At 39.7% G+C, this 26,874-nt stretch overlaps 1 protein-coding gene across 1 annotated transcript; it reads right to left on the reverse strand.

The window, feature by feature from the left end:
• Window positions 1–492: 492 nt before the first annotated feature.
• Window positions 493–26,674, reverse strand: LOC121431415 (minor histocompatibility antigen H13-like). Its single transcript, XM_041628980.1, has 9 exons — window positions 26,440–26,674; window positions 18,687–18,785; window positions 16,949–17,031; window positions 16,409–16,497; window positions 15,277–15,362; window positions 6,958–7,141; window positions 5,365–5,485; window positions 4,474–4,662; window positions 493–3,764 (listed from the first exon to the last, which is right to left on the reverse strand). Exons 1-9 carry the CDS (start codon window positions 26,632–26,634, stop codon window positions 3,677–3,679), a joined length of 1,134 nt encoding a protein of 377 aa, XP_041484914.1. The 5' UTR covers window positions 26,635–26,674; the 3' UTR covers window positions 493–3,676.
• Window positions 26,675–26,874: the final 200 nt, after the last annotated feature.

Consider the following 26,874-nt stretch of genomic DNA (forward strand, 5'->3'; position numbering starts at 1 on the left):
ACAATTTTCAGTCGACCTGCTCAATACACCAGAGTTCTCTCTTCTGCTCTGCAACTCCTCTCACTGGCTCAAGCCAGCGTTCTCTCCAACTACCCCCTGCCTCTCATTTTTCTTCCTGGTTTACTGTCCTGTTAAGGGCTACACTCATTTCTGAAAATAGTCTTCCTTACAATCTTTCTTGTCTCTCCATTTCACTTCTACTTCTATCCACTTTTCTTGGTCCTTAAACCACTCTTTCACCTTGCATACAAGTACAGGACATGTACACAACCAAACCAGACCGATGCAAGAAATACAAATATTAGCACTGACCAAGAAGCCCACTTCACTTGTCAGGGCTCTAACACTAAGCTTAGTAATCAATTGTAGAGGAATATATTACAACTGACAATATACAATCAATAAGCAAAATCAAACAATCAGTCACTACACTGAATGTTACGAGACTCAGATTATAGTCTATTGATGAAACAAAATGAAAGAAAGAGGATATGCTTGAGACTTTCTTTGTTTTATCTGACATGCTTTAGACAAGAATAAGTTTTACCATAATAAATATTTGTTATCCAACATTCAAGCAAAACACAAATGAAATTATTCATAGTAAAACAGATGGAATTTGTGAGTTTGAGGCACCATAAAATTCAGAAGTGACAGAATGCAACATAAAAACCAAAATCAATCGTAATGCAATCATTTCTGGTTAAAACCCATTGTAAGGAAACAAAAATGAATTAAAAACCTACCGTACGACAATAAATATACAAATTTACCATGAATCCATTAAAATTGTGACCGCATGATGTGCATAAACTTATCTGCCAAAACACAAAAATCATTTAAACCACTGGTTCTTTAAATTCTGTATCCCATCAGGCCAAATTAAAGACATGCTATCTTCTTGGGTAAATACAATAAAGAAAATTAATAACTTACTAAAATCACTTCCCCAACCACCAACACTAAATGGGAGGGGGGAAGGTTTCACTTCATGGGGGAGGTTTCACAAAGAGGACTTGAATGTCATGCGTAATTGCAGACACTCTTCAAATAAGTATTGCACAATCTCATTGATTGGCATATCGCATGAGTGTCGTGTGAGGAGTATTTCATGTAACGGTAATTTTTTTTCACAGATTATTTGTTATAAGCTACCGAAGTCCTAGCATCTGATTGGCTCACGGCAAATTTGTCGATGACGACTCATCTGACAAAAACCAGCAATAATTACACATGACTTTTATTGTCGCAAGGGTCGAGTTAGTCAGCTGACACCCTTCTGTTTCGAGGAGATTTTTAAACATTTTTAAAACTCTTTTTCTGTAATTGGTGAGTGGAGCCAACAGAGTTCAGCGGTACAACCATTGTAACAGAGATCAAAGCTTTTGGTCTAGGGTTGAGTTAGCTGGGCTCACTGGTTATTTTGATCTCAATTTTTTTTTTTTTGTAAGACACATCAATCACATGAAAATAACAATTCGTACATAATCAATTGGGTAGAAGTGACATTTGATATTGAAACTCTTTAATTTACCTGTGAGATTTGCTTTTTAAGTTGTCTCAACCTCGGCACGGCAGGATGAAATACCTTCATAACCCAAATTTGGTGTGAATAGGTCCATGGGGGCCTTAAATATGACCTCAGGAATACATCATTAGCCCCACTAAATTATTGGCCTGGATCTAAATGTCGGGAACCAGGCCAATAATACACTGACTTCAATGGGGCTAATTATGTATTCATGAGGTCATATCTCAGGCCCCTATGGACCGATTCCCACCAAATTTGTGTAGTGGAGGTATTTCATCATGCTCTGCCAAAATAATATGGTATCAATAAAGCGGACAAAAAGGGAAAATTGATGACGTCCCACTTCAACACTCTATTCACACAGGTGGTTTTAAATTTGTGGTCAGAACCAATGGTTTCACATAACAAAATAAGAAAATACTTTGTGTAGTCAGCTCATTTAAGATTTTGATTGTAAAAGCAGAGCAGATGCTGTAAAACTCCCAAAATCAATTTATACCTCATAAATTTCATCGAAAACCTCACAGTGTGTTGGCAGGAGGGGAGAGTTAGGATGGTCATAGAAATGCAGTGTTTCTTTTAATACTCAATTGGAAATTAATGCTCAATTATTATGGAATGTTTGCTTTCACATTTGTCACCAAGTAAACACCTAGGGGTCTGTAACAAAGAGCTTCACAATTGATTGTACGTCTGATTTGGTAAGACTGACTGCAAATATCATCATGTAAAGTTGATGAAGAAAATCAGCCAGATAATCAATCACAAAGGTTTTTGTAATAGGGCCCTGGATGTACGATGATAGCTTTTACAACATAAAGATACTGCACTAGGGAAAAGAGATGTGTTGACGAAGATACTAAAAGTTTGAACATATTTCAACTAAAAACCCCTCCCTTCCTGTTATCGATTATCCACAATTCCCCTACCAAGGTCATTTTTAGTTAAGTTATACAGAACCAGTGTTTGATTTTCAGTAACAAAAAAATCAGTAAATGAAAACGATCCATCTATTACACAAGACTGAAATGAAAAAGGGAAAGAGACAGAAATGATTATGTGGTGCCGAGCCTCTGATAACACATGGGCAATTCCAATAAAACAGTCTTTTTTTCTGACCCCCATTTGTCTCCATCCTTTCTTTACTTCAAGAACTGCAAAAGCCATGACAGTTTAAGAGCATTCCAACATTCCCTAGGAACTAAAAAAGATACGAAGCAGGTAATAATTATCCTGGACATCGCATCGCAATTTGCTCCACATTTTCGAAAGACTGCTATGCATAAAGTCTTAGGTATAGCATATTTTTACAAAGGACTGTACATTTACTTAGTTGAAACTTTTCTCCTATGACCAAAAATGCTATTCAAATTTGTAAAAGTAATATTATCACCTACATAGACAAACGATTTTTGGTAAGAGCCGTGGTGTAGTGGTTCTGACTCTCGCCTTGTAAACAGAGGGTCGTGTGTTCGAATCCCACCGCGGTCTAGCGTCCTTTGGCAAGGCGTTAATCCACACTTTGCCACTCTCGACCCAGGTGCTAAATGGGTACCCGGTAGGATGCGAAAGATATTGTATGTTTGATTGTGCCAGCGCCATAATGTGGCTGCGATGAATGCAAGGAATGCTCCCAGGGAGTGGAAATTGTGCACTTTTCGTGATTGACCGGGGTAATGATATGCTGTAACGCACTTTGGGCCATTCTGGAAAAGTGCTTTATAAAAATTGGCTATTATTATTAGTATTATTAAGTTCTATAACTAAGGGCTTTGGTAAACATACTTTATTGGGATTGCCCAAATTTCAAACAAAATTAAACGACAATGGTTTCCAGCAAACACAGAATCCTGTTCAACTTGAAGACATGATCATATGCTTTTAGTAACAAATGGGTTGAATTTATAAACAAAACATGAAAAAGGGGTTGTGCACGCAAGATCTATGCAAATAAGGCAATACGACCCATATAGTTCACTCCATAAATAGTTGCAGAAGTTGTGAAGAATTTGAAAAAAAATGAAAGGTGAAGAGAGAAGACTAAAACCCGCTAACATCGACGAAGAGGGACTTTCGTGGGACAAGTTCCGGAAATGCGAAGTCCGGACTCTGGCGTTGCGTATTTCTGTCGGAGGCAAGAGCTTCTCATTTGGACTTCTTTGCCTCTGTGGCTTTGCTTCCCTCTTTTTCTTTTGATGCTTCGCTTTCCTTTGGAGCAGGATTGTCCTCATACCTAAAAGAGAAAGTGGAGTAATAATGATTATACAGCAAAAAAAATAATATTTCGTCGTAACCCTACAGATCGACTAAAACCCACTTTTATGTTTTCATTCAATTAAAAAAGAAAAACAATACTTAGCATCCATCCGCCCTAATTCTCATAATCTTTCTGCGCCACAATCACTTAGACTAGATTATCTAGAGTAAGCAAAAAGCGCCTTGAGCAACAACAAGGTGGATATTTGCACTCAACAAATACCCTTTATCATCATCATCATCCTTATTATTATACAAATAATGCACGTTAAGCGTGTGCATGCAGGGCCAAATAATGAACGATGTGCGAGAAGAGCCAATGGATATATCACACCGAGGTACGCAGGACCGTGTGCGGTATATCCATCTGGCGAGGCGAGCACAGAGTTCATTATTTAGGTCCTCGATGCACAAGAATGCATGCATTGTGTGTTTTATACAACCCCCTCCTCCCACATGTTTCTCAGTTGCCCCGAATGCTATATTTGATCTAAATTCTAGATAATTCCAGACCTCGCACTATCCTGCACTCTGACGTCAGAGTGCAGGATAGTACTATTGGTATGATGTCAGAGTGCAGGATAGTGCATTTTGGATGCAATAGTGCAATTCGCTAAATATCATGTAATCCGATTTGGACCAATCAGATTACAGAACATTCTTGGCAGTTGTAAAAAAAAACTTACTTGAAGATGGCCTTGATGTCCCCTTTGATAAGAGCTACGAAGAGAGGCAAGCCGATACAGGCAGGTACAAGGTATAGAAGTGCTGGTTGGGCATGCTTGAAGCAATGCATAACGGCTATCGTAGCCATCAGACCTAACAGATAGGCAGTTAGACCAGAGTTGAAGTACACACGGGAGTCTTTTCTCCGGCTGTTGGATGAGCAAACATAAAAAATTGAATATTAATGATATAATTGCAACAATAATGGTAATAGAAATACAATAATAGGAATAGCAGGGTGATTTTTCTTTTTAGTATTTTATTTCTTCATCTTCATGCTTTCATTCCTTCTTCTCCTCCTCATTCTCATTTTTCTCCCCCCCCCCTACTCCTCCTCTTCTTCTTCCTCTTCTTCGTTTCCTCCTCCTTTCTCCTTCTCCTCCAAATCAATCTCTTCCATCTCCAGAGCTGCCAACCTGGACAAGAACATTTCAGTATTTTCAAGACTGAAAATCAGTATTTTGGTGAGGAAATTAGTATTTTCACAGGAATACCATAGGACAACATATAAACTGGAACTTTAGAAATCAGTATTTTGCATGAAACCATCAGTATTCTTCTCTATTTTCAGTACTAAATACGGAAAATCAGTACTACTTGGCAGCTCTGCATCTCTCTCTGCTGCTCTTCTCCTTCAATTTCTCCTGTTTTTTCTCCTTCTTACTTTTCTTACTTCTCCTCCTACCCCTCCTCCTCCCTCCCCTACTTCTCTTCCTCATTCCCCCGTCTTCTCATACCCCCTCCTCTCTTCTTCTCCTCCTCTTCCTCCTCCCCCTACTCCTCTTCCCGCTTCTCCCCTTCCTCCTTCTTCTGCCCATCCTCCCTCCTCCTATTTCTCCTTCCATACTCACCTGACATCGAAGCGAAGCAGCAGAGCAATAAAGATTCCTGGAATGACAATATCCCCCAGACCCAGCATGGCAAAGTTATTTGCCTCTAGCCCCTTCTCTAGTATGTCTTGTGGGAAGACCACTGAAATAAACAAAAAAAGAAGGGATCACCACTCTCAACTTGCTACCTCAGCTGATGTAACATTAATGGATGCAAACAGCATTTACAATCGCTTTAGCCCTTCTGATCTCCATAGACGTACAGTAAAAACTAAATTGTAGAATTGATTATAAAGGTAATTCTGCTTCAGACAAATCTCTTAGGCCAGAGGAGGAGAAATTTTACTTACAGAACGTAAATTTAAAAAATCCTGTGCAATATGGTCTCAAAAATTTCTATGACTGAGGCAATTATTTGACATATAGAAGGCCAACTTATGCACAGTTCTTACTATATATCATCGGGGATCTGTTACATAAAGCTTCGCAACTGACCGTAGGGCTGTTTTCTACAATCGATTGCATTGATTATTGTGCATGATCCATTGTAAAATGAGCCCCCCCCCAATTAGTTGCTAGGCTTCATGTGAAGTGAACCAGTACTAATAACCAAATTCAAAGGGAATCGCTGAATTCCACTTTTCAGGTTTTGTTAATATATATTTTTTTAAACGGGAAGTTCTCCCTGAAGAAAACTTTGTTGTAAAAATAGCAGAAAAAATAGTAAAAAATATCGGTGAAGGTTTGAGGAAAATCCATTAAAGAGTAAGAAAGTTATTAGAGTTCAAAGTTTTGGATTTGTGACGTCATAAACGAGCAGCTGCCCCATGTGTTATGTAATATAAAATGCATGAATTTCAAATTTTTTATGGTTCCTGATAACTTAATTTTGTTTTCTATTCATGATCGGGTGTGAAATGATTTGTCTATTGATATACAAAAGGTACAGTGAAAACCATTCTCAATTTTCTGAAAAAATGACATCTCATCGATTTTTTGCCATTCGCTATGTAGGAATGCTGCTCGCATATGACGTCACAAATCATATAATTGAAATTCTAATAACTTTTTAATTATTTGATGAATTTATCTCAAACCTTCGGCAATATTTTTTATTATTTTTCTGCTATTTTTACAATAAACTTTTTCTCAGGGTGAACTTCCCCTTTAACCCTCGAGATTGGCATCGACAGCACCCGCCCCCACACCAACCGGAACCCCAGCCATACCACCCACCCTACCCCCGTAACCCTAGTCATTTGCAGCTGAAATTAGGAATAGACCTCATGCAATCACATAACATTGCACCGCCATCTTAGAGCCTGAAGCCATTGCCTTGCATGCATTGGTGATCTCCACCTGGAGAATGTCTGACAACTCAGTTTACACATAATCCTATATCCTCTGAGGGAGGGCGCTCTAAGATTATGACATATGCAGATGGTCTATATATACTCACATTTAATGGGAGCTTCAAATGACTTGGCAAAGATTACCATGACGTTAGTAGCAATATCATAGATCCTTTCGAGATTGGCACTAACACGCTCCCCTCCCCCACCCAACTCCACCTTAATTACCCCATTTATTCAAAGCTGAAAGAAGAACACTCACATTTGATGGGAGCCTCAAAAGACTTGGCAACAGTTACCATGACATTAGTAGCAAACACCCAGAAGATATCATAGACGAAGAGCCCTCCTAATAATATAATACCCGTCATGATTGTATTTAGCTGAAGAAATTCCACGCCATTCAACGCAAACGCTAGTCCAAATATGTTGTTAGCTATCCAGTGCTAGAGACGCGAATGATACAGAAACAAAAATTAATAGAAATAGATACCAACTTGACAAAGAGTCTTCTATTCTATTCAAAGTATTTGTCATAGAATTTGAGTTGAGTTGAGGGAGAGTGAAAAATACTCTTATTTAAATTTCTTTCAATAATACATGTAAAAACATACAAATAATAATATCATACATTTGAACATAAATATTCAAATATTATCACGAAAGAAAAAGGTGTCACTGAAAATTCATTTTTCAAAACAAGAATTATGAAAATACTTACCTGATTTTCTTATTTACGAGATAACTCATACATCTACTTGATTTGCTAGTTCAGCCCTCTGGACTGCCATACCCGAATAGAACTCCCAAGGATTTAAAAAGCGCGAGCGCGCCCTCTCCCGTTCAGGCTTACTACCCATGATCACCGCGCAATTAGCGTCCATCTTCCTCACCTTTCGCAAGCCCATACGTTGAAACATGTTGCTACGCAAGGCGGAGGGTCGGTGGGAGGGTATCAAGTAGATGTATGAGTTATCTCGTAAATAAGAAAATCAGGTAAGTATTTTCATAATTTACTTCAATAACTCCATACATCTACTTGATTTGCTAGACCAGCACGGACTCAAACCGTAGGGAGGCATGTTTTCAATTGTAAGCCTAAGAAAATTTAAAAGAAAAAAACAAAAACAACGAAATTTAGGGAGAGGGGGAAAAAGCCGCAGCTGCTTTAAGCGCCGAAGCAGCAAATCTTGCCTCGCTGGACGGAATGTCCTTGAAGTAGAAAGAAGTGAAGGAGTTAGTTGAGCGCCAAAAGGCGGCCCTCAAAAATGTCCTCGAGAGGAATGCCCTGTATACTCAGGAATACTAAGTATCATGGGCCCTCGGCCTAGTGTCAGGAGAACAACATCACCTGCTGACTAGAGCGTAAGAATCGAAATTTGTTGAAAATTTCAACAAGAATCGTGATCGGAAAACTGAAGCTTTTAAGGCTCAGTAAGTGATCAATCGACCAATCTGAGAAGGCGAGATATCTCAGAACCCCTACCGAAATTTAAGCGTGCCGCTTGCTAGTAACTAGCATGCGACTAGCAGGGCACTCGCTTAATAAGCGAGTGCATGCTAGCGAACAGTCCCTGCTCGCTAAAAGATCGCTTAACTATTACTCTGCACGCATATCACACGCTTATTAAGCTAACCGCATGCTAGTTACTAGCATGCCGCAAGCTTGCGCAAGCTAGTCGCACGCTTCCCGCAAGCTTGGAAATTTCTGTAGGGGAAGCCTCCGCGTGGGAGAAAGCGCCCAGAATTCGATATCTGTCTCAAATGCGTGAGGGCAGAAATCTGCAGAATTCTGATAGAGAGCTGTGGTAAAAAGTTACTAGCGGTCCGAAGGGGACCAGGAACGACGGAGAGTAGGGATTTAGGAAGAAAACCACTCGTAAGGCAGACAAGGGTCGAGAAAGCGACTGAGTGCCATCCTGTTAAAAAGGAATGCCGCGGACATGTTGCCTATGTAGAATAGAGCAGTCTGGTCAAAACAGCTCAACCGGGCGTGTCAGGGATACAGCGCGGTACACATCACGACAAAAGTGTGTTAGACCGAGTGATCGAGAGAGAACTCAGGATCCCCTTTCTCCCATACTGATTGAAGCACCCATCTGAGGGTGCAGTGCCCGCGGTGGAAGAGGTGGCTTGGCTCAAGCCACCATCGCCGAGAGAGCCCGTGAGGCTAGGCTGCGATGGCTGTCCGCTGGGCGGGGGAATCCCTAGCAGCAGCAAGTGTACGCCAGAGGGAGCTGGCGAAAAAAAAAAAAAAAAAAAAAAAAAAAAAAAAAAAAAAAAAAAAAAAAAAAAAAAAAAAAAAAATCTGTCACGATATTACGTGTAAACGACCATCAAGAGATGCTCTAAACGAACAGACATCGCCAGATATGATACCTCAACCGTTACATTCCCAACGGAATCGAATGAGGTAGCAACGGCCCTGTCCTATCAAGTTAGGGACGGAAACTGGCTAAGAGTGTCGAAGTCCTCGCTTGAAGAAACAAGCGAAGGAGACTTGAGGAAGTAATCACAAAATTTCCATCAGTCTGCGGTGAGAACCAGTTGTTTATGAAAACAGTCACAAGGCCTGTTTCTCAGGTGATCGTAAGAGCGAGCACCGCCGGCGCCGGTTGCGGCAGCGTGGAACAGTCCGATATCGGTAAGATAAGGAGCTCCAAAAAGCTGCGGGGGGCGGCAAAAATGACGCCCTAAGCAGCGGGGGATGAGAATCTAAATTTCTAAAAGAAGAACTCCAGTGAAGTAAATCACTTACAAGGAGAGGCTCATCCACAGTCGGCCCGAGAGAAGGCGGGTCGTAGTGATCGTGGTTAGGAAGGCATAAGCATACATCCATCCACTGTTACATCATCCTCGGTCGTGCGGTGACCCTGGCCACATGCCTTGCATGGAAGGAGGATGAAAGCAGCATGCGGGGCGACTCGAGTGTGCCGTGAAAAAATTTCTAAGAAAGAAGCCGATTCGACTAACGGGCACGGTAAAGACATCCACCGTAGACCACTCCGCACAAGGAGGGAGCGGCGGAGACGCCCGCAAGATTGACCCACATAGAGGGCAGTCTATAAGATAGACAGTTAGAGCTCGACCGATGGTCTGGCGGTGTACAGTTTGGTGTGAACTCGCCGACCCGGTACGGTTGGTGTGCCCAGAAAGTAGGCATAGAATGCCGACAGAGAATCCTGGGGCTTTAAACAAGTTTGAACGCGCGTACATAGCCAACAATCTCATGAGATGTACGGCGGTTACTTTCCTCCGAGATGATGTTTACCCAACCGGGAAAGACTCGGGGAACAGCTGTGAATGTCAACAGGAGGGATATCTAGCATATGAAAAGCTGATTCCTTCCACGTATTCGGTGCGGGTGCTGCCGGCGGTGTCCTGGGGGACGACCGGTGATGGCAGTTCGGGCAGGGTTCGTACGAGCCGCCCGAATACGAGACAAATAGGTTAACATAACCATAATGCACCGGGTGGTGAAGGCATAGCGATTATTAAGCACAGGAGAACTTTTAATCGCCGTGACATTCAGATCCGATATACATACTCATAAGCTCGGAGAGCTATGAGATAGTGAGACATACCGCTGAGCGGTGATGGTGCTCATATCAGAGTCGCCCTCTCTTCAGCGGCGATCGCTGGAGAACGGGTGTCTGTACTAGCCCTGACTCTGGCGTTGCAAGGGTAGGAGCTAAGTAAGACAGGGCACCCTTACTTTCGAATAGAAAGTGAGGTTCAGGCCAGAAAAGCGACGGTCCCGTCGCCTGGGCGGACGGTCCGCGGACGTGATAGGTTGTCCTCTCAAAGCAGCCAAACATTCTCACGAGAGAAGTGCGGCATGCGGTATGTAAGAGATTCATACCTCCAATCTACGGGCCCGCTTAGGGGGAAGAATGGAGAGAGTTACCGCTGAAGGAGTCGTCGCCGTATGTGAGCTTGACGTAGAGGGCGAATTCGGGAGAACCTGCATAATAATCGCCCCCCCCCCCCCTGCCTCTGCCTTCTCGCTAGCCTCGAGAGGCTTGAAAATTTCGAGACGGCGGCGCCGGAGCCTGGCGCTTCCGGGCAGCAGCAGAGCGGGGGTGGGTTTACACCCACGGAGCTGGCAGCTTCCTCGTCGTAGGAGCCGCCTCGTCTAGAGCGACCCCGTCACTCTCCGAGACCCCCAATTCGGCCGATTGAGCTCGGAGCGCCTGAAGAGGCGGGGCGAGAAAATATGGACTCCCTTGCTTCATCAATACCCCCACTCGGAGGGTAGATGTGAGGTAGATACTTGTCAAGCAGCGCCTGAGCGCTTACTGAAAAGTCGACCGCGGGATAGGGGTTGTCCTCGTAAAGGGAGTCTCGCTCTATGGACTGAACCGGGGGGTTGTCCAGTAAGCGCCGGGGTGGCCCCGCGTGTCGGCTGGGACACGTGCTCTGAGATCGACGAAAATGCTGGAAAGCACACGCGATCTTGGGGCACCCGGTTAGTCGGTGCACTGGCTGGCGATTTAACAGAATCGCTCGAGGATTTCCCGGGTGTCTGGTGGTTATTGCCCACTTGTCTCGCTTGATGCTCAGGGGCATCAGCGGGGTGAGTAGACGTCGAGGGTGGGGTGAACCCGCACTACTCGAAAGCAGAATGTAGCAGCATGAATAGCTGTAACATCTGACCACCGACACAAGGGTCTGAAGGAGGGACGCCCATGGCAACAGGGCTGGCCGACCTCACCTTCGACCTCTTCTTCTTCTCGGCCTCCGCCGGTGTGGCCGGGGCAGAAGAAGGCACAAGAGGCACGGGTGATTTCTTACGATTTGCCGCCCCTGGCAGGGCGGCCGTCAACAACGAAACTTCACCCGAATCTGACGGGGTCAGATTGTGGTCACAGTCTGATGTGTGACGCCTCTCGCGGTAGCAGAATGTAGCAGCATGAATAGCTGTAACATCTGACCACCGACACAAGGGTCTGAAGGAGGAACGCCCATGGCAGCAGGGCTGGCCAACCTCTCCTTCGACCTCTTCTTCTTCTTCTCTTTCTGCGGGCTCCGCCGGCGTGGCCGGGGCAGAAGAAGGCATGAGAGGCACGGGTGATTTCTTACGATTTGCCGCCCCTGGCAGGGCGGCCGCCGACAATGAAAATTCACCCGAATCTGACGGGGTCAGATTGTGGTCACAGCCCGATGTGTGACGCCTCTCGCGGTAGCAGAATATAGCAGCATAACATGTATGACTGTAACATCTGGCCACCGATAAGAGGGTCTGAAGGAGGAATGCCCATGGCAACAGGGCTGGCCGACCTCTCCTTCGACCTCTTCTTCTTCTTCTTATTTTGCGGGCTCCGCCGGCGTGGCCGGAGCAGAAGAAGGCACAAGAGGCACGGGTGATCTCTTACGATTTGCCGCCCCTGGCAGGGCGGCCGCCAACAACGAAACTTCACCCGAATCTGACGGGGTCAGATTGTGGTCACGATCAGATTGTGGTTACAGTCTGTGTGACGCCTCTCGCGGTCAGGGGCTGGGCGATCTCTCCCGATGCTGTCAACGGAGGACGACTTATACGGCAAAGATCCTGACCTGTGCCGGGGGGAGAGAACCGCACTCTCCCTCCGGACTTCTGGTGACCCGGTAGCCGGTGGGTCGCATAGCCCTATGGGTGCTGCGGCGGCAGGACCTAGTTTAGGCTTGGAAGCCTTGGCTACCACTTTTTCCTTTGTCCGAGACCGTGGCACCACAGTCTCGGCCTTCCTTCTCTTAGCATCCGACCGCAAATTCGGAATGCTGATCGACGCACCCTCATACTCACCGCCGCTGGGCGCTCACCGCGGCGTCCTTCCTGCTCGCCTGGAGGCGGCCGACTTCTGTAACTTGCAATCGGGACGGTCCCCGTGGAGGGCACCAGGTCCTCTGGGGCTGTGTTAGTCCCATTCAAAGATACCTCTCTCTACCCTGAAAAAGGAAAAACAAGAATTTTTCTTTTTCTTTTTTTTTTTTTTTTTACAAAGATCTCGCTTAGATTAAAGGTGGAGACCGGAGTGGTCTTTCCCTCCTCCTAAAAGGAGTTTGTTTGAGCAAACAGAACAAAACAAGAGGGGAGGGGTAGGGAGGAAGAAGAAACTAAGAATAGTTTAGGTATCTGCCTGTAAGAAAATAAAAAGGAGGTCGGAGACTTTGAAAAAAGAAACTCCTACAAGGTTCCCCTACTATATTCTCTTTTTTGTGCCCGAAGGAAAAATTCGAAACAAAAATTCAAAATTGAATGCAAGTTCAGAAGAGAACGAACTTTCCACCTGCGAAGAAACACAAAAACAAGCATTTCAGAGCAGGAAGAAAAGGGATTGAGAGACAAATAATTCCAGATAAGAGAAATTTTACGATAATTTCCAAGAGGAAAAAAAAAAAGTAACCTCCTGTGGAAAGGTAAAGAAATTCAGAACAGGAGGAAGGAGGAACGTCTCTAGTAACGATTCCAAGAGGAAGAACGACACAGTAAATCCTCAAAGGGAATCGTAGAGCCCGCCTGTCGAAATAAAAAATATATAAGACTAGGAGGGAAGAGGGAATTGAACGAAGAAAACAATTCCGGGACAGGTCAAAAAAATTTCTAACAGGAAGGAGACCCCACCTGTAAAGAACAAAAAAATTTTTTTTTTTTTTTTTTTTTTTTTTAGGGGGGATTGAATAACCAAACAATCATCAGGTATAATTGCGTAAGCCGAATTAAACAATCCCCGAAGCGTCTGTGAATAAAATATTAATCAAGAATTTTATTCAGAACAGAAAGGAAAAGGAATTGAGCTTTAGGATGCGCCTGTGAATAAAATATCAATCAAGAAATTTATTCAGAACAGAAGGAAAAGGAATTGAGCTTTAAGATCCGCCTGTGAATAAAATATCAATCAAGAAATTTAATCAGAACAGAAGGAAAAACGAATTGAGCTTTAAGATCCGCCTGTGAATAAAATATCAATTAAGAAATTTATTCAGAACAGAAAGGAAAGAGAATTGAAGAATTAATCAATCAAAAATCAATCGAAAATCTTAATAAATCAATTCCAGAAAGCAAGGAAGGAACAGAGTTGAAGATCCCAACCTGCAAAAAGAAATAACAATAACACCCTCGACAACAAAGTGTAGAGGCTGTCTAGAATTTAATTCAAAACGGCACCAAAAGCCACCACGCTTTGAACGTGAAGAACAATAACCATGACAGGTGGTGAAGGCTTGCTGCCACGTAGGCAGGCCAAGCCCGGTGCCTCGCGAACGCGCTAGCGATGCGGCGCGACGAGAACTCAAACGTTAGAAAAACAATTTAAGTGTCACCAAAAACACGTCTAAAAAGTCACGCCAAGTGTAAATTCTGAACACAATCTTACACACAAATGGAAAGATTGAAATTAAAAGGGAGAATGCACCACAGATAAGCGAAAATAATATACCAAAGCTCAAAAAGATTTGAGCTCTTAGGAGACTTATCTGAGCACGTCTTGACAGGTGGCTTGCCGAAAGCAAAAGAGGAAGATGGACGCTAATTGCGCGGTGATCATGGGTAGTAAGCCTGAACGGGAGAGGGCGCGCTCGCGCTTTTTAAATCCTTGGGAGTTCTATTCGGGTATGGCAGTCCAGAGGGCTGAACTAGCAAATCAAGTAGATGTATGGAGTTATTGAAGTAAATTATCAGTTTCAGTGGCCAATGTCCCAAAGGGTAAGTAAAAAAAAAGCACTACATTTCCATCCCCCCCCCCTTTCCATCATTTCAGAAATATACAATTACTGGAGTTCTCTGGAATTCAGCCATTCAAGCATAGGATATCACATGTTGTACCACACCTTTTTTCTTCAATTTTTACTCATATTCAATCATTCAGATGGCACTTCTTGTACTGGGGGTCATCTCATAAAGCTGTTTGTAAGTTAAGAGTGACTTTACGAACGGCTCGTGATCCTTTCTTGTCGTAAATCATAGTCACCATTCATTGGTGAACATTTTAGCATGTCAGAAAGGATCACCAGTCGTCCTTAAAGTTGCTCTTAACTTACGAACAGCTTTATGAAACATCCACCTGGACATGAATTTTATATGTATGAATAAACCCTCGTCAAAAGTTTGGGTCAAAGGAACTTCAAAGCTAGTTCAAAACTTCTCTCAACATTGGCAGGTGTTAAATGCTTCCGAATGTCTATGACCCAATCATTCATCATTGTATCATCAGGACCCCGTCTTACAAAAATTCATGTTTGATCCGATCATCTTAAACTATATGGAAATCCAACAATGTCATGACTTCTTCCTCCAGGAAATTTGCATGATGTTCTTTGCAATCAAAGAGAAACACACTGAATTTTCAAGAAAAACAATGAACGTATGATCATACATCACATCTACAAAATATTTTGAACGAGCATGCATTTAAGATAATGACGTTGCTGGCTTTCCATAGTTGTGGTTGATCAGATCAATTGTGACTCTTTGTAAGACGAGGCCTCGACTACATCCCTGTTGCCAAAAATTTTAAGGTAAATTTTCTGGTGCGGTGAGAACAAAAATTGATTAATGTCTTTTTTCCCCAACACAGGTGCACTTTGTGATGTTATTACTTACTTTTTTCAAGAGATACCAAACACCAAATACCGCCCCCACACCAAGGCAGACCAAATCTTTATTGTCAAACTCATAGTTCATCAATTCTGGAAAGAAAGATTAGACGAGCAAGAAAATGGTAACATGGTATAATGACATTTAAAGTTTTGCTGATATCTGTCAATGATTGCACAACAGTTTCTAGCAAAGAGTCAACAGCATTAGGTCTACGATAATGAATTGGCGTTTAAAGACACACTGTTCTGCTTTTGGTAGAACTTAAAATTGACCGTTGGTAGAACTTAAAATTGACCCATGAATAATTTCGCACCAGATATGGGGATCAATTGTAAAATTGCAACAGAATATTTGCAATTGATTGCAAACATTTTCTTGGAACACCCCCTATGTCCGTTAAGTTTTTGAAAACCCCATTAACTAATGGAGCATTGCACGAAACTCGCAATTGATCGCAAGAAATATTCAGGTCCCAAAATCAATCATAAGTACTTTAATTGGTTGTACGCAATCGATTGCTGGTCTGTTTCTTGCGATCAACAAGTACACATTAATTTGCTTTAGTTAAAATAAATCTATCACTTCAGAATTTGCAACTGAAATTTGCAATTGATTGCAAATATTTTCTTGCAACATGAAGGTTAGACAGAGTTTACTGCCTGAAGCAAACCAATGAACTGTGTCATAAAAAAGAAATTATAAAACCCCCATCACACTTATTCGGAAACAGCAGGAATCAAGCAGAGGCTGAAACGAAAAAAATATCAAAAAAATCTAGACATTTTTGGGAGGAACTGATGAATTCACCAAAATGGAATTGAACTTCAGTAAACTGACCAGGTGAATCATCATACACTAGTCAAAATGAACCGCAATGGAGTCAGATTGATAATTCCTGCTACATTCTTGGACATTCTAAATATTCTGACTGCATTCTGAGTGCATTCGAAATATTTTTGTCATTTCTTTTGGCCGTCCCGAAGGTTTCGGTCATGTTCAAACCATTTGAGGGGTATTTTTTAACGGTGTTCGAATTAGATTTAAATGACCAACTGGTGGTCGGACAATAGTACTTTTCATTCCGGCCAATTCTGCTTGATTCTGAATAAGTGTGATGGGCGCTTAAGACACTGACCTTCTTGTTTATCGTCCTTTCCTCTGACAAATAGAAGATGATAGGGATCGTTGGGCATGGAGTCTGGTATCAACTTCCTCACTACTGGACTGGTGAATTGAAAACATAAAAAGAAAAAAAATAATGATACAGCCAGGGGCGGATCCAGGATTTTCCAAAGGGGGGGAGCAAATTTTTCCGAGGAAAATTTTGACAAGCTAAAAAAAAAGGTTTTCAACCACAAATAAAGGATATTTTGTACCCAAAAAAATTTACAAGCCCCCCCAAAAATTTCAACCACAAATTAATTTTGTACCCCCAAAAAATTGACCCCTGACTCCGCGCCTGGATACAGCATTCTAATCATTGACAATGTCTTCACATAGCTTATAGCATCTATAGGTTATATCACTGACAAATTTTTTATTGAATGGTATCAAGGGGAGTTTTTCAGCAAAATGTTTCATCTGACAAGTTGACGGATCCGACAACTTTCCTTGATTCTGATTGGCTGTCAGGCACTGTTACTACGGTAAGTAAGCATTGGATCACTCCACTCACCTGATAATATGTGCAAGAGCAAGCACTCCCAAGAAAAAGAAATAAACAGTCAGAAGTAGATTGATGTACTCCTTTGAGAAGATCTGTCAAACAATTAAAAACAAAAACAACAATAAGAATGTACATGTACCTAATGGATGATTACTAACAATAACATAATCTCAAATATCAATTGGAAATAGAGAAGATACATATACAGACTAACAGTGAAGTTTTTAAAGTCAATTATACGGTTACCGGCATTGATTTTTTTTTACTTAATTTTTGTTTTTAGAGAGCCATGGTGCAACCAAAGGTAGTTTATTTTATAGAGGATACACAGAAAAAGAAAAATAATAATCTCAATATATATAGAATGAAATTAAAATCTGCCCTGGCATATTTGTGCATCGAACACCCTCAGTAAAAGGAAGAATATGTAAAGATGATAAATAAAGCATAGAAAACACATGGGGGTGACGGACGATTTTGCCATCATGAAAGCCACCCAAATCGCCCCTAAAAGTCCCCCAAAATACCTGCTTTGGGGAGACTCTTCTTTCTAGAGGTGTCCCAAGATTTGTCACAATCAATTTTCAATATTATTTAGAATATTAATATTCTAACTAGTAGGTGTCAGAATATTTGTTTCACTGCATAATTTCTTGCTACATATACCGGTACCCTCAAAAAGTAGCCTTTCAAATAAAAGAATTCTGTAATTGCCCTAATATGAAAAAATAGCCCCCCAAAAGAAAAAAAATAATAAGTAAATAAATAAATTAACAAATAAATAAACAAAAATAATTTCCTAACCTAATCAAGTTGAATCAAAACCCCAATAGGCTATGCAGCACAGCTGCATACTTTTCTTTAGAGGCATAACCACACAATAGCACAAGGTCATTCACCACAGTTTGTGGTTTTGGTTTTTCATATCAATTTTTTTTCTGAAGAGACACAATTAAATCCAGTTTAAGATTACAAATAAATTCATTAAAAATCAAACAGAATAAAAATAAACAATAATTTGGTTTTCATACTAGCTTATTAACACTGTATCTGCATTTTTACCAGCAAAACTTAAGGTATTAGTATTTCAATATCAATTTATACAGGAAGGCTAGAATTGTCAGTACTGAAATAAATTTTCATAACATTTGGCATTTGTATCAAATTAAAATATGAAAGTAATTTTAACATTTTATGATTTGTTCACTTTTCTAAATGTTTAATAGGAAAAATGGCCCCACCTTTTATTTGCCCCCCCCCCCCCAGATCCTGGGACCACCCTTGCATTTCAAATACCAGGATCCCCCAATGAAGAACCCAAGACTCTCTCTTCCTCCCACCCTCTCTGGCAGCAATTATTAATTCTGTTCGCAACAATATGGATACAGCCTTCCAAACATTATCATAAAATGGGTGACGTGACATTGCTCTGGTCTTTATATCTCAGAAGGCATAGCCATAGGGTTAGAGTTAAAGGAAAACAAAATACAGGGGAAAATATCAGAGGGAATAAAATGAGAGGAGCAATCGAACTCAGCCATTTTGAAGCATGTTTGCCAATTTGAAGATCCCAATAGAAAGTACGAGACATTTCAAAAACTTCCATAGCTCGCTTATTCTACAACCGATTTTGATGTAACAAGTTTTACATTGCTCCTCTCGTTTTATTCCTTTTGTTAGGTGAATTCCCTCCTTGTACATGTATTTTGGGGGGATAGTTTTAGAGGTCTATAGAGTTTGAATATACCTGGAACACGATGTATATCCCGAAGAGAGTGGCACTGGCAATGATGGGGAACATTGCCGCATCCTTGTCAGACATGATCTCTGGGGTGTCTCCATTCTCCTTTTAAGAAAAGAAAAAATAATATACTTGGTCACATTTCATAAAGACTGGATATAAAAAACAAATGCACAATTTCTTTAACTTTGATATCAGCAAATCAAAATTAATGATTTCAGTAGCTTTTAACCATTATGGAAAATTTGTTATTACAACAAGTTTTATGAAACAGGCCCCAATGCATTAGTACTCGATGAAGGGTCTTGTTAAATAAAAAATCACAGTGATTGCTTTACATAGATAGCACTAAGAACAATTGGCTGTGTAAAACTCAAACAAGATGTCACTTTTTTCACAAATAAAATTTACACAAGTCTGACCCATTTCATGTTGATCCACAATGTCACAAAGGAGATTCTGTTGCCCTTTCAATGTTGTAGTATTTATATTTCTGTGCAAATTGCCTTATAAGGCTCCACACTAATTTTTTTAATTTTCTTGGTGGCCTGACCAATCAACCAAAATCATCATTTTACATGATCAAAACTTTACTTTCATTGAGAATATTGTAATAGAAAGAAAAAAAGTAAAGAACAAATAACAATGATATTTGATTGACACAATGTCAATGTATGTAGTGAAATCGTGAATGATCATGGTCAATAAGAATAAAGATCACACGGGCATGACAGGTAATCCAATAATATACTTTTACAATTACAGCTCTAACGTAATGTTAACATCCGTATCCAGATGCATTGTAAGGTTGTTTGTCACAGACACAGTTGTGATATTCTACTTTTCTATCATTATTATACTTATAGCATCTCCAACATGTCCAATCCCAAAATATCAAAAAGTTCTCATGCTAATCTATATCAATCACATCAGGATTCACCCCATCATTCATGACAGGATTATATCATAATCATGTCATGAATTATAATAATTTATAACTCATTATGAATTATAATTTACATATCATAATTCTGTCTTACAATGACTTCATCTTCACTTCACTCGACAATAACAGCATGCAACATGAACAATATTTCAGCACATAGAACTTTCCCCATAGACACACAGTAGACGGAATCCCTGCACGCTGATTGGCTGATCGCGCGACCCTCTTCCCTTCCTCGCCCAGCGCTGTGTGTGAGAATCTTTACACCACGCGATCTGCTCACTCACGGAGCACAACACTCTGTCGGGTAAAGATGCCAGCGTGTAGATTTCGGGCGCATTTTCGGATGATATCGGCACTTCGGCAGGCAGTTTCCGAAGTCTAAAGATAAACATGTGGTTTTCATCGGGTTACGCAATGCTGAAGGCCGCTTGCATAAATTGTATTTGCGTTGAGTACAGTGCACAGCGTATCTATAATGTACATGTATACTTGTCTGTACTGAATTCTGCGTTGCCCCAGCGATAAGTGAATTTCCTGGTAGACTGCCTTATGATTAGATGCTCGGCGCAGACTTCATACATGTATATTAATGTCATATAAATTAACTTTGTTTTTTTAATAGAATAATTAGATGTTCAAAAAGAGTGTACATGTATATTTGAACCTTGAAAGGCAGTACATTTTAACTGTTGGAGCATATAATTTATATTTTCTGTGTGCAAACGAGAGTTCATGTACTTGTGACATATTGTCTGGAGTGTGGGAGTGCGTCTAGACTAGCATGAGCTGAATCTACCCAGTTGTATGTCTGGACAGGTTGTGTGTCCGGACGATCAATTTTAGAAAGTCATTTGGAGAAATAATACAAGCAAAGTTTCATCAATTTTTACTTCAAGATATTAGGAAATACTATCGAGAACTAGATGATTACAACCATTGAATTCATACTTTTAGTGTAATGCAAAGACAAAAAAGAATGCTTCAAAAATATAGTGTCCGGACGCCTGACCCCCCCCCCCCCCCATCCTGCAACTACGAGAGTGAGAACGAATGTGACGTGATTGTATTCTGTGTTATAATTTTCATATTCCCTTTGACTCGATTGTTTGTTTATAATTCAATTATTTTTCATTAACTATTTGACATTTTTTTTTGGTGGACAATATCATTATAAGAGTTTGAGTATATTCATTTATCTTTGTATTATGCACTTCTACTCGTGCTAGAGTATTCCATCAATTTTTAGACATGATCTTAGAAATCAATTTTAACAGAAAATCTAAAATTTATTTTACAGGAGATTTCAAAGTGATTGTTTTCAGAAAGGTGTTTTAATATACATGTACGATCTAAAATGGGATTATTTCAAATTCACAATAGTCATATAAAATATATTTTCTATATTAAAAAATCATTTCTATTGTCAATACATTGATGAAACACATGTAATAACAATGATAACTGAAATGTTTTTAACATTGTTAAAGCTAGTATTGTTCTATTGAACAATGCAATATGAATATTGTGCATTTAACATTTTGTTTATTTCGTTCGTGTTCATGAAAATATTGTACTTTTGCACTTTATTGGAAAATGAAATACTCTCCCTCCCCATACCCTCTCCCCCAATTCCCTCAGTCCTAAACGTGATTATCATTTAATACCAATATAGGGTTTTGGTATTGTTTTTTCCTCACTTCGATGTGCTGAAAAAAAAGAAATTCCCCCCCCAAAAAAAAAAAAGAAGAAAGGGGTAGACTCCGATGATCCTGGTCTAATCATGGACTCATTATCTGGATACCGATGGTAATGTAATTTTCTTACCCATTTTGAAACATGTTGCACAATGGAATGTTTATATTAGATGACAAGAATATCTGACCTCTATATCAAAGTGCAAAAACTGTTTTATGTCAAAGCTTTCAGGCTTGTCATAGCCACGGCAATGGTGACATTTCATGGAATAATTGTGAATATATTTATGAAGATGTCGTCGATACCTAACAATGTAACACGATATCATTAATACATGGGTATGTGACCGTATGTTATGTATGGTGATTGGGAAATCTACCTGGATCGGGAGGGGTACGTGATTCAATAAATTCCAATAGAAGTTCACATTCAACAGTCTGAAAAGACTTCATGAAGAATATTTCTGATGGAATTGAACAATTAATCGAAAGTTACATTTAATTGGTTTGTCTGTTTCATCCCTAGAGATCTACACGAGTTGATACTATTTTTATTTGAATATCGTCTCGATTAATTGTTCAATTTCAATTGTCTTTATATATTTTATATCTGAATAACACTTAAAAAATAGTCATCTTAATCACAACGACATCGGCCTAATTTGTAAGAGTGCCTATTTATGAAATGATAGTTGGAATGTGAACGAGAACACTCGGCCCTTAAGCCGATGGCACGTGATCGAATTGTATTGCTTGAAAATGGTGTTTCCCGAATTCCCGTCATTGGGTGAAATCCTCTTCTGTAACTTTAAAACTGCACTTCTATGGAAATTTAATGAATCAGTCACCTCTCCCCACCCATGATACAAGAAAACCGAAATCCCCTTAATTTTGGTTGAAACCCTTTTCCATTTTTTGTTTGTCAAAATTCCCAAATCGCCCAAATTAAGATGTAAAGATTAATCAACCATCGTCGTAATCAGCAGTGACAACATTCGCTTCGAATACCCCCCCCCCTCCCAACACTGATCTCAATTCTCAACATCCCCTCTTCATAACCCCTTCGTCTAATGCTCGATCGCTCTTTGCGACCATCCCCCCCCCCCTCCCCTTTCTCTCTCGTGCATTACACGCTGATGCAGACTGCAGAGTATATAGCAACAGTAACTCCATATGAGTGTGGTATATTAAAAAAGAATTAGGCCTTTCGAACTACTTCCTAACATTAAAGGGGAATCCAACCCAAATAAAAACTTATTTTTATAAGGAAAAGAAAAATCAGACAAGTTGATAGCTGAAAGTTTGAACAATATTGGACAAACAACAAGAAAGTTAAGAATTTTTAAAAGTTGTAAATATTGGTAATCACTACACCCATGGAGACTTTAAATTGGCCACATATGGGATGTCATAGTGATGTAAGGCAAGGACTACTCTTCCATGTACTCCAATACATATTATGGCTAAATTGTCTTTTTTCCCAAAAGTTTTATTTCAAATCATACTTTTCTTTCATGAGGACATAAAACTATATACTATCTGGGTTATATTTAGATTACTGCCCCAGGGGAATGGGTACTAAGGAGAAAACCACAAATCCCTGATAATAAAGTACATGGCCTATGGGAAAGTTGTCCTTGCCCCTTGTCATAATTTACTTACCAAGTTGCCAATTTGAAATCTACATAGTATTAGTGATCTCAATTTTAAAACAGCAATAACTTTCTTATTGCTTGTCCGATTTCTTTCAAACTTTCACCATTCTGTTTAATTTATTTTTCTCCTTCCCAACACACCATTTTATGGCCAAGGCTGGATTCCCCTTTAAGAATCGTCTTTAAAAAATCGTGAGGTAAATGTAAGCATTTTGAAAACCTTCCAGATCATGGGTGAACAAACAATAAAAATCACTGGCGGATCCGGGGCGGGGTCACAGCCGGCCCGTGCGCCCCCCCCCCCCCCCTCCACCATTGAGAGGCACAATTAAAATTTGTAATGTAAAATGTTGTTGAAACAGAAGCGTGCCCCCCTAGAAAATGAAGACTAAAATCCTCTCAATTATTTTGGGTTGAATTTTTTACTTTTTTTGCTTGTAAAATTTTCCACGGGTAAACGTGCCCCCTCCTTTAAAAAAAATCCTGGATCCGCCCCTGATACAAATGAAAATACTGATAATTCATGTTGAAAATGAAATAATTGGATACGAATTATAAACTTTAACAGACAGCTTTTAATTATGAAAGTTATAATTTATCCGAAAATTAAAAATATTCAATTTATACGGAGAGGTTTGGGACCCCGTCTAATGAATGCAGATGTCCATTAATTATTTGGAAGCCTCAGAACAATTAATCTTAGGATTTCACGGACGGGACCAAGGGGCTATGGTCCTAAAATATCGGTCACATTTGCTCTACGGCGGCCGTACGGCGAGTCGAAAACAGTCGGTTTAATATTGTTTTTGTACCAGCTACATTTGTGGTTTGTACATGTATAAAAATGAATAATAATGTTGTTTTCGACTCGACGTGCGGCAAAAATATGACCGAGGTACAAGTCTGTCAAAGACGTGAAAAACAATGGTTGACAGAACCAAAACACGCATTCGGAAAATTAAATCACAATATCAAAAGATGTAGAAAGTATGTGGTAAATTTATTGATCAATATGTGAATAAATCTGGCTTTAAGTAACTTTGTTGGACTTCATATCGATCTTTTCCAGTTTTCCATTAAAAGATGTTCTACAAATTTTGATGCACGGGCTTAATTAGTGTAGTATTCACATTTGCTCTACGCCGGTTGTACGGTGAGTTGAAAACAGCCGTTGCCGTTTTATTCATTTTTATTCAAACCATGTATAAACAGATAAAAAAAGTATTTCTAAACTGCTGTTTTCGACTTGCCGTAAGGCCACGGTAGGGGAAATGTGACTGGGGTATTATAATGACATAAAATAATATAGTTGTTGCAGTTGCAAATTAAATCTTTATTAAAAGAAATCATGATATAGGGGTTGGCTTACACTTTACAGTTTGGCTTTAATTTATTATGATGATCTTCATTTTACTTACCATGATAGTTTTTAGTTATAACAGTGTTTTGCATGTATTCCGTGAAAGTGAATGTCCTTCAAGAATTCCATGTTTTTTATAATTCATACTGAACTGGAAACTCTTAGTAAAGGCAAATTTAATGCATAATAATTTATTGAATATATATATATATATATATATATATATGTTCAAATAATTTAAATAATGCTGTATACTAAAACATTTAAAACAAGTGTTTAAAATCTGAAACAACCATGCTTTATTTATTGATAATTAAATATTAGAGTTTAAATTTTGTTGTTTATAAAGTTCTTAAACACTTGTTTAAAATGTTTAAACTAATATTCAATTCACATATTAAACAACGCTGTTTGAATTATTTACAACAGTGAAACAACATATTAATTACAAATAAATCACAAGAATATTATGACTATACATAATAGTATTTTTACAGTGCATCATTGTTGACAGAAAATGGTTTTACTCTTCTCAGCATCATATCCATATTTTTTAAAGATTTTTTCTCTTCTACAATAGTAAGTAAAAATAAAGTTGAAAGATTATGTCATAAAATAAAATTGTTTCTATATCCGACGGTCTTGTTTTAGTGATCCCCAAATCCTTCACCTTCTTGAGTAGAATGTGATATGAACTTGTAGCTCTCAACCTTTGTCCTTTGGGTCTTGTGAACAACAGTGTTTCAACCAGTGTCAGTCAGTCATCTTCGGATTTATGCTGTAGATTATACAATGAAAATAGACCATAGTTTGAACTTTTGAGTTTGATTTATTGCTAATGACATAATTGGTCATTCAAAGATTTAAAAAAATAGATAAGAAAAAGAACAGAGCAGGAAAATATTTATGATTTTTGTAAAAAAAATACTGAAGGTAACAAAATCAAAACCAATCTCCATCCATATCAATTTGGTACACTTCCACACTTCAGTGATTGTAAATTGCATTATTTTTTCAATTTAATTTCCACTATTTCTAATAGGGTCTGTAATTGTTAAATGTCAATTCCATTGATTTTCCCTGGCCTTACCGAAAAAAAACTAAAATCATTGTCCAGTTTAGAAGTTAGATCAGTATCACATCAGTATCAAAGTTCCAACAAATAAAATGCCCAAACTTATATTCCTAAAACATAAACACTACATTCGCCCTGAACAAAGAGAGAGCTTCCATTTCAGAGGCATACAAAACAACAGCTGCAGCTACCACTCATATTACATTCACGCCCCAAGGCCGCATGGCCGAGCTCCACACACACACATTCCACGGCCGTTCACGAACACCCGAGCGAAGCCCGATCGCAACGCACCGCTCCCATGCTTTATATACACCAAATGCGGACTAGCACTAACACCACCGCAAAGCAGTCCACAAAATCAACATCGGTGGAGACAGTTTTCACTATGTCGCTCTGTACATACACATGTCGCTCACATATACTTTGCACACGTTGATACACAGTAAACAACGAACACAGTCATGCGATTTTCACTTCTCGACGGTAAATATCTTCAAAAATATGACTTACCAAATGACGAGAAGTCCGCAAAATATCATTAGATTTTCCGAGGTAATGTAGCTACACCGTACGAAGAAAATGAGATTTTCAACTCGAAATCTTGAAGGAAATATGTCGTGTTTAGTATGAGGTTGATCGGTGGTTCGCAGAGAATCTTCTCGCACTACATAGGTTTTGTATTATGGGAAAATATGCAAATGAGAGCCAAAACACCCAATGAGATCACAGCTCAAGATTTGTGAATGAAACATGACGTCACGCACTACGCTGGCGATCGAACGATCGTACTGCGCATGCGCGGGTTTCCTGTACAATTCTTCTTTGTGTTCAGTAAGTAAAATAAATGAGAACCGTAAAAATGCAAATACATATAAAATTCTACTGCAGACAGCGGACAAAGACTCGAACTGAGCATGAATGAAAGTGAAAGTAAACGTGCTAACTTAATTTCAATTTGGCCTTGTTCTTTCAATTTTTTGCATGTTTTGTTTTTTTGTGTTTAAAAAAATCAAGCAATCTCACCCGCTGTTCTTTCTGGAATCTGACTGACCGAAATGCACCAAAAAATATCGGAATTATCGCCATGACGACCAGGCTGCCATAGGCCAGCGCCATGCCTTCTGGAGTTGCTGGAATTCTAGCTGTTTCATTGCCAGCTGTTTCGTTTAAAGTTGCATTAATGGTGGCCGAAATTGTTTCTGCTACTTCCTCCGCCATGATTAGAAATGAATGAAGACGTGTTGATTTAGGAATGTACGGTTTGATGACGCAGATGGCGCTATACCACTCATCACGACGGTCGTAGATTTATTTACTAGCATAATGAATTGTGATTGTAAACTTATTGATTTGAAAGAAGAGGAAAATAAAATATTATTTTAAAAAAAAGTATATCGCTTTTTCAAAACCGTTGTTTTCTTTTCCATCATGCAAATGAAAAAAATTGGCAGGGTATAT

The sequence above is a fragment of the Lytechinus variegatus genome, chromosome 17, assembly GCF_018143015.1.
Source record: "Lytechinus variegatus isolate NC3 chromosome 17, Lvar_3.0, whole genome shotgun sequence".
In the NCBI taxonomy this organism is placed as follows: Eukaryota; Metazoa; Echinodermata; class Echinoidea; order Temnopleuroida; family Toxopneustidae; genus Lytechinus; species Lytechinus variegatus.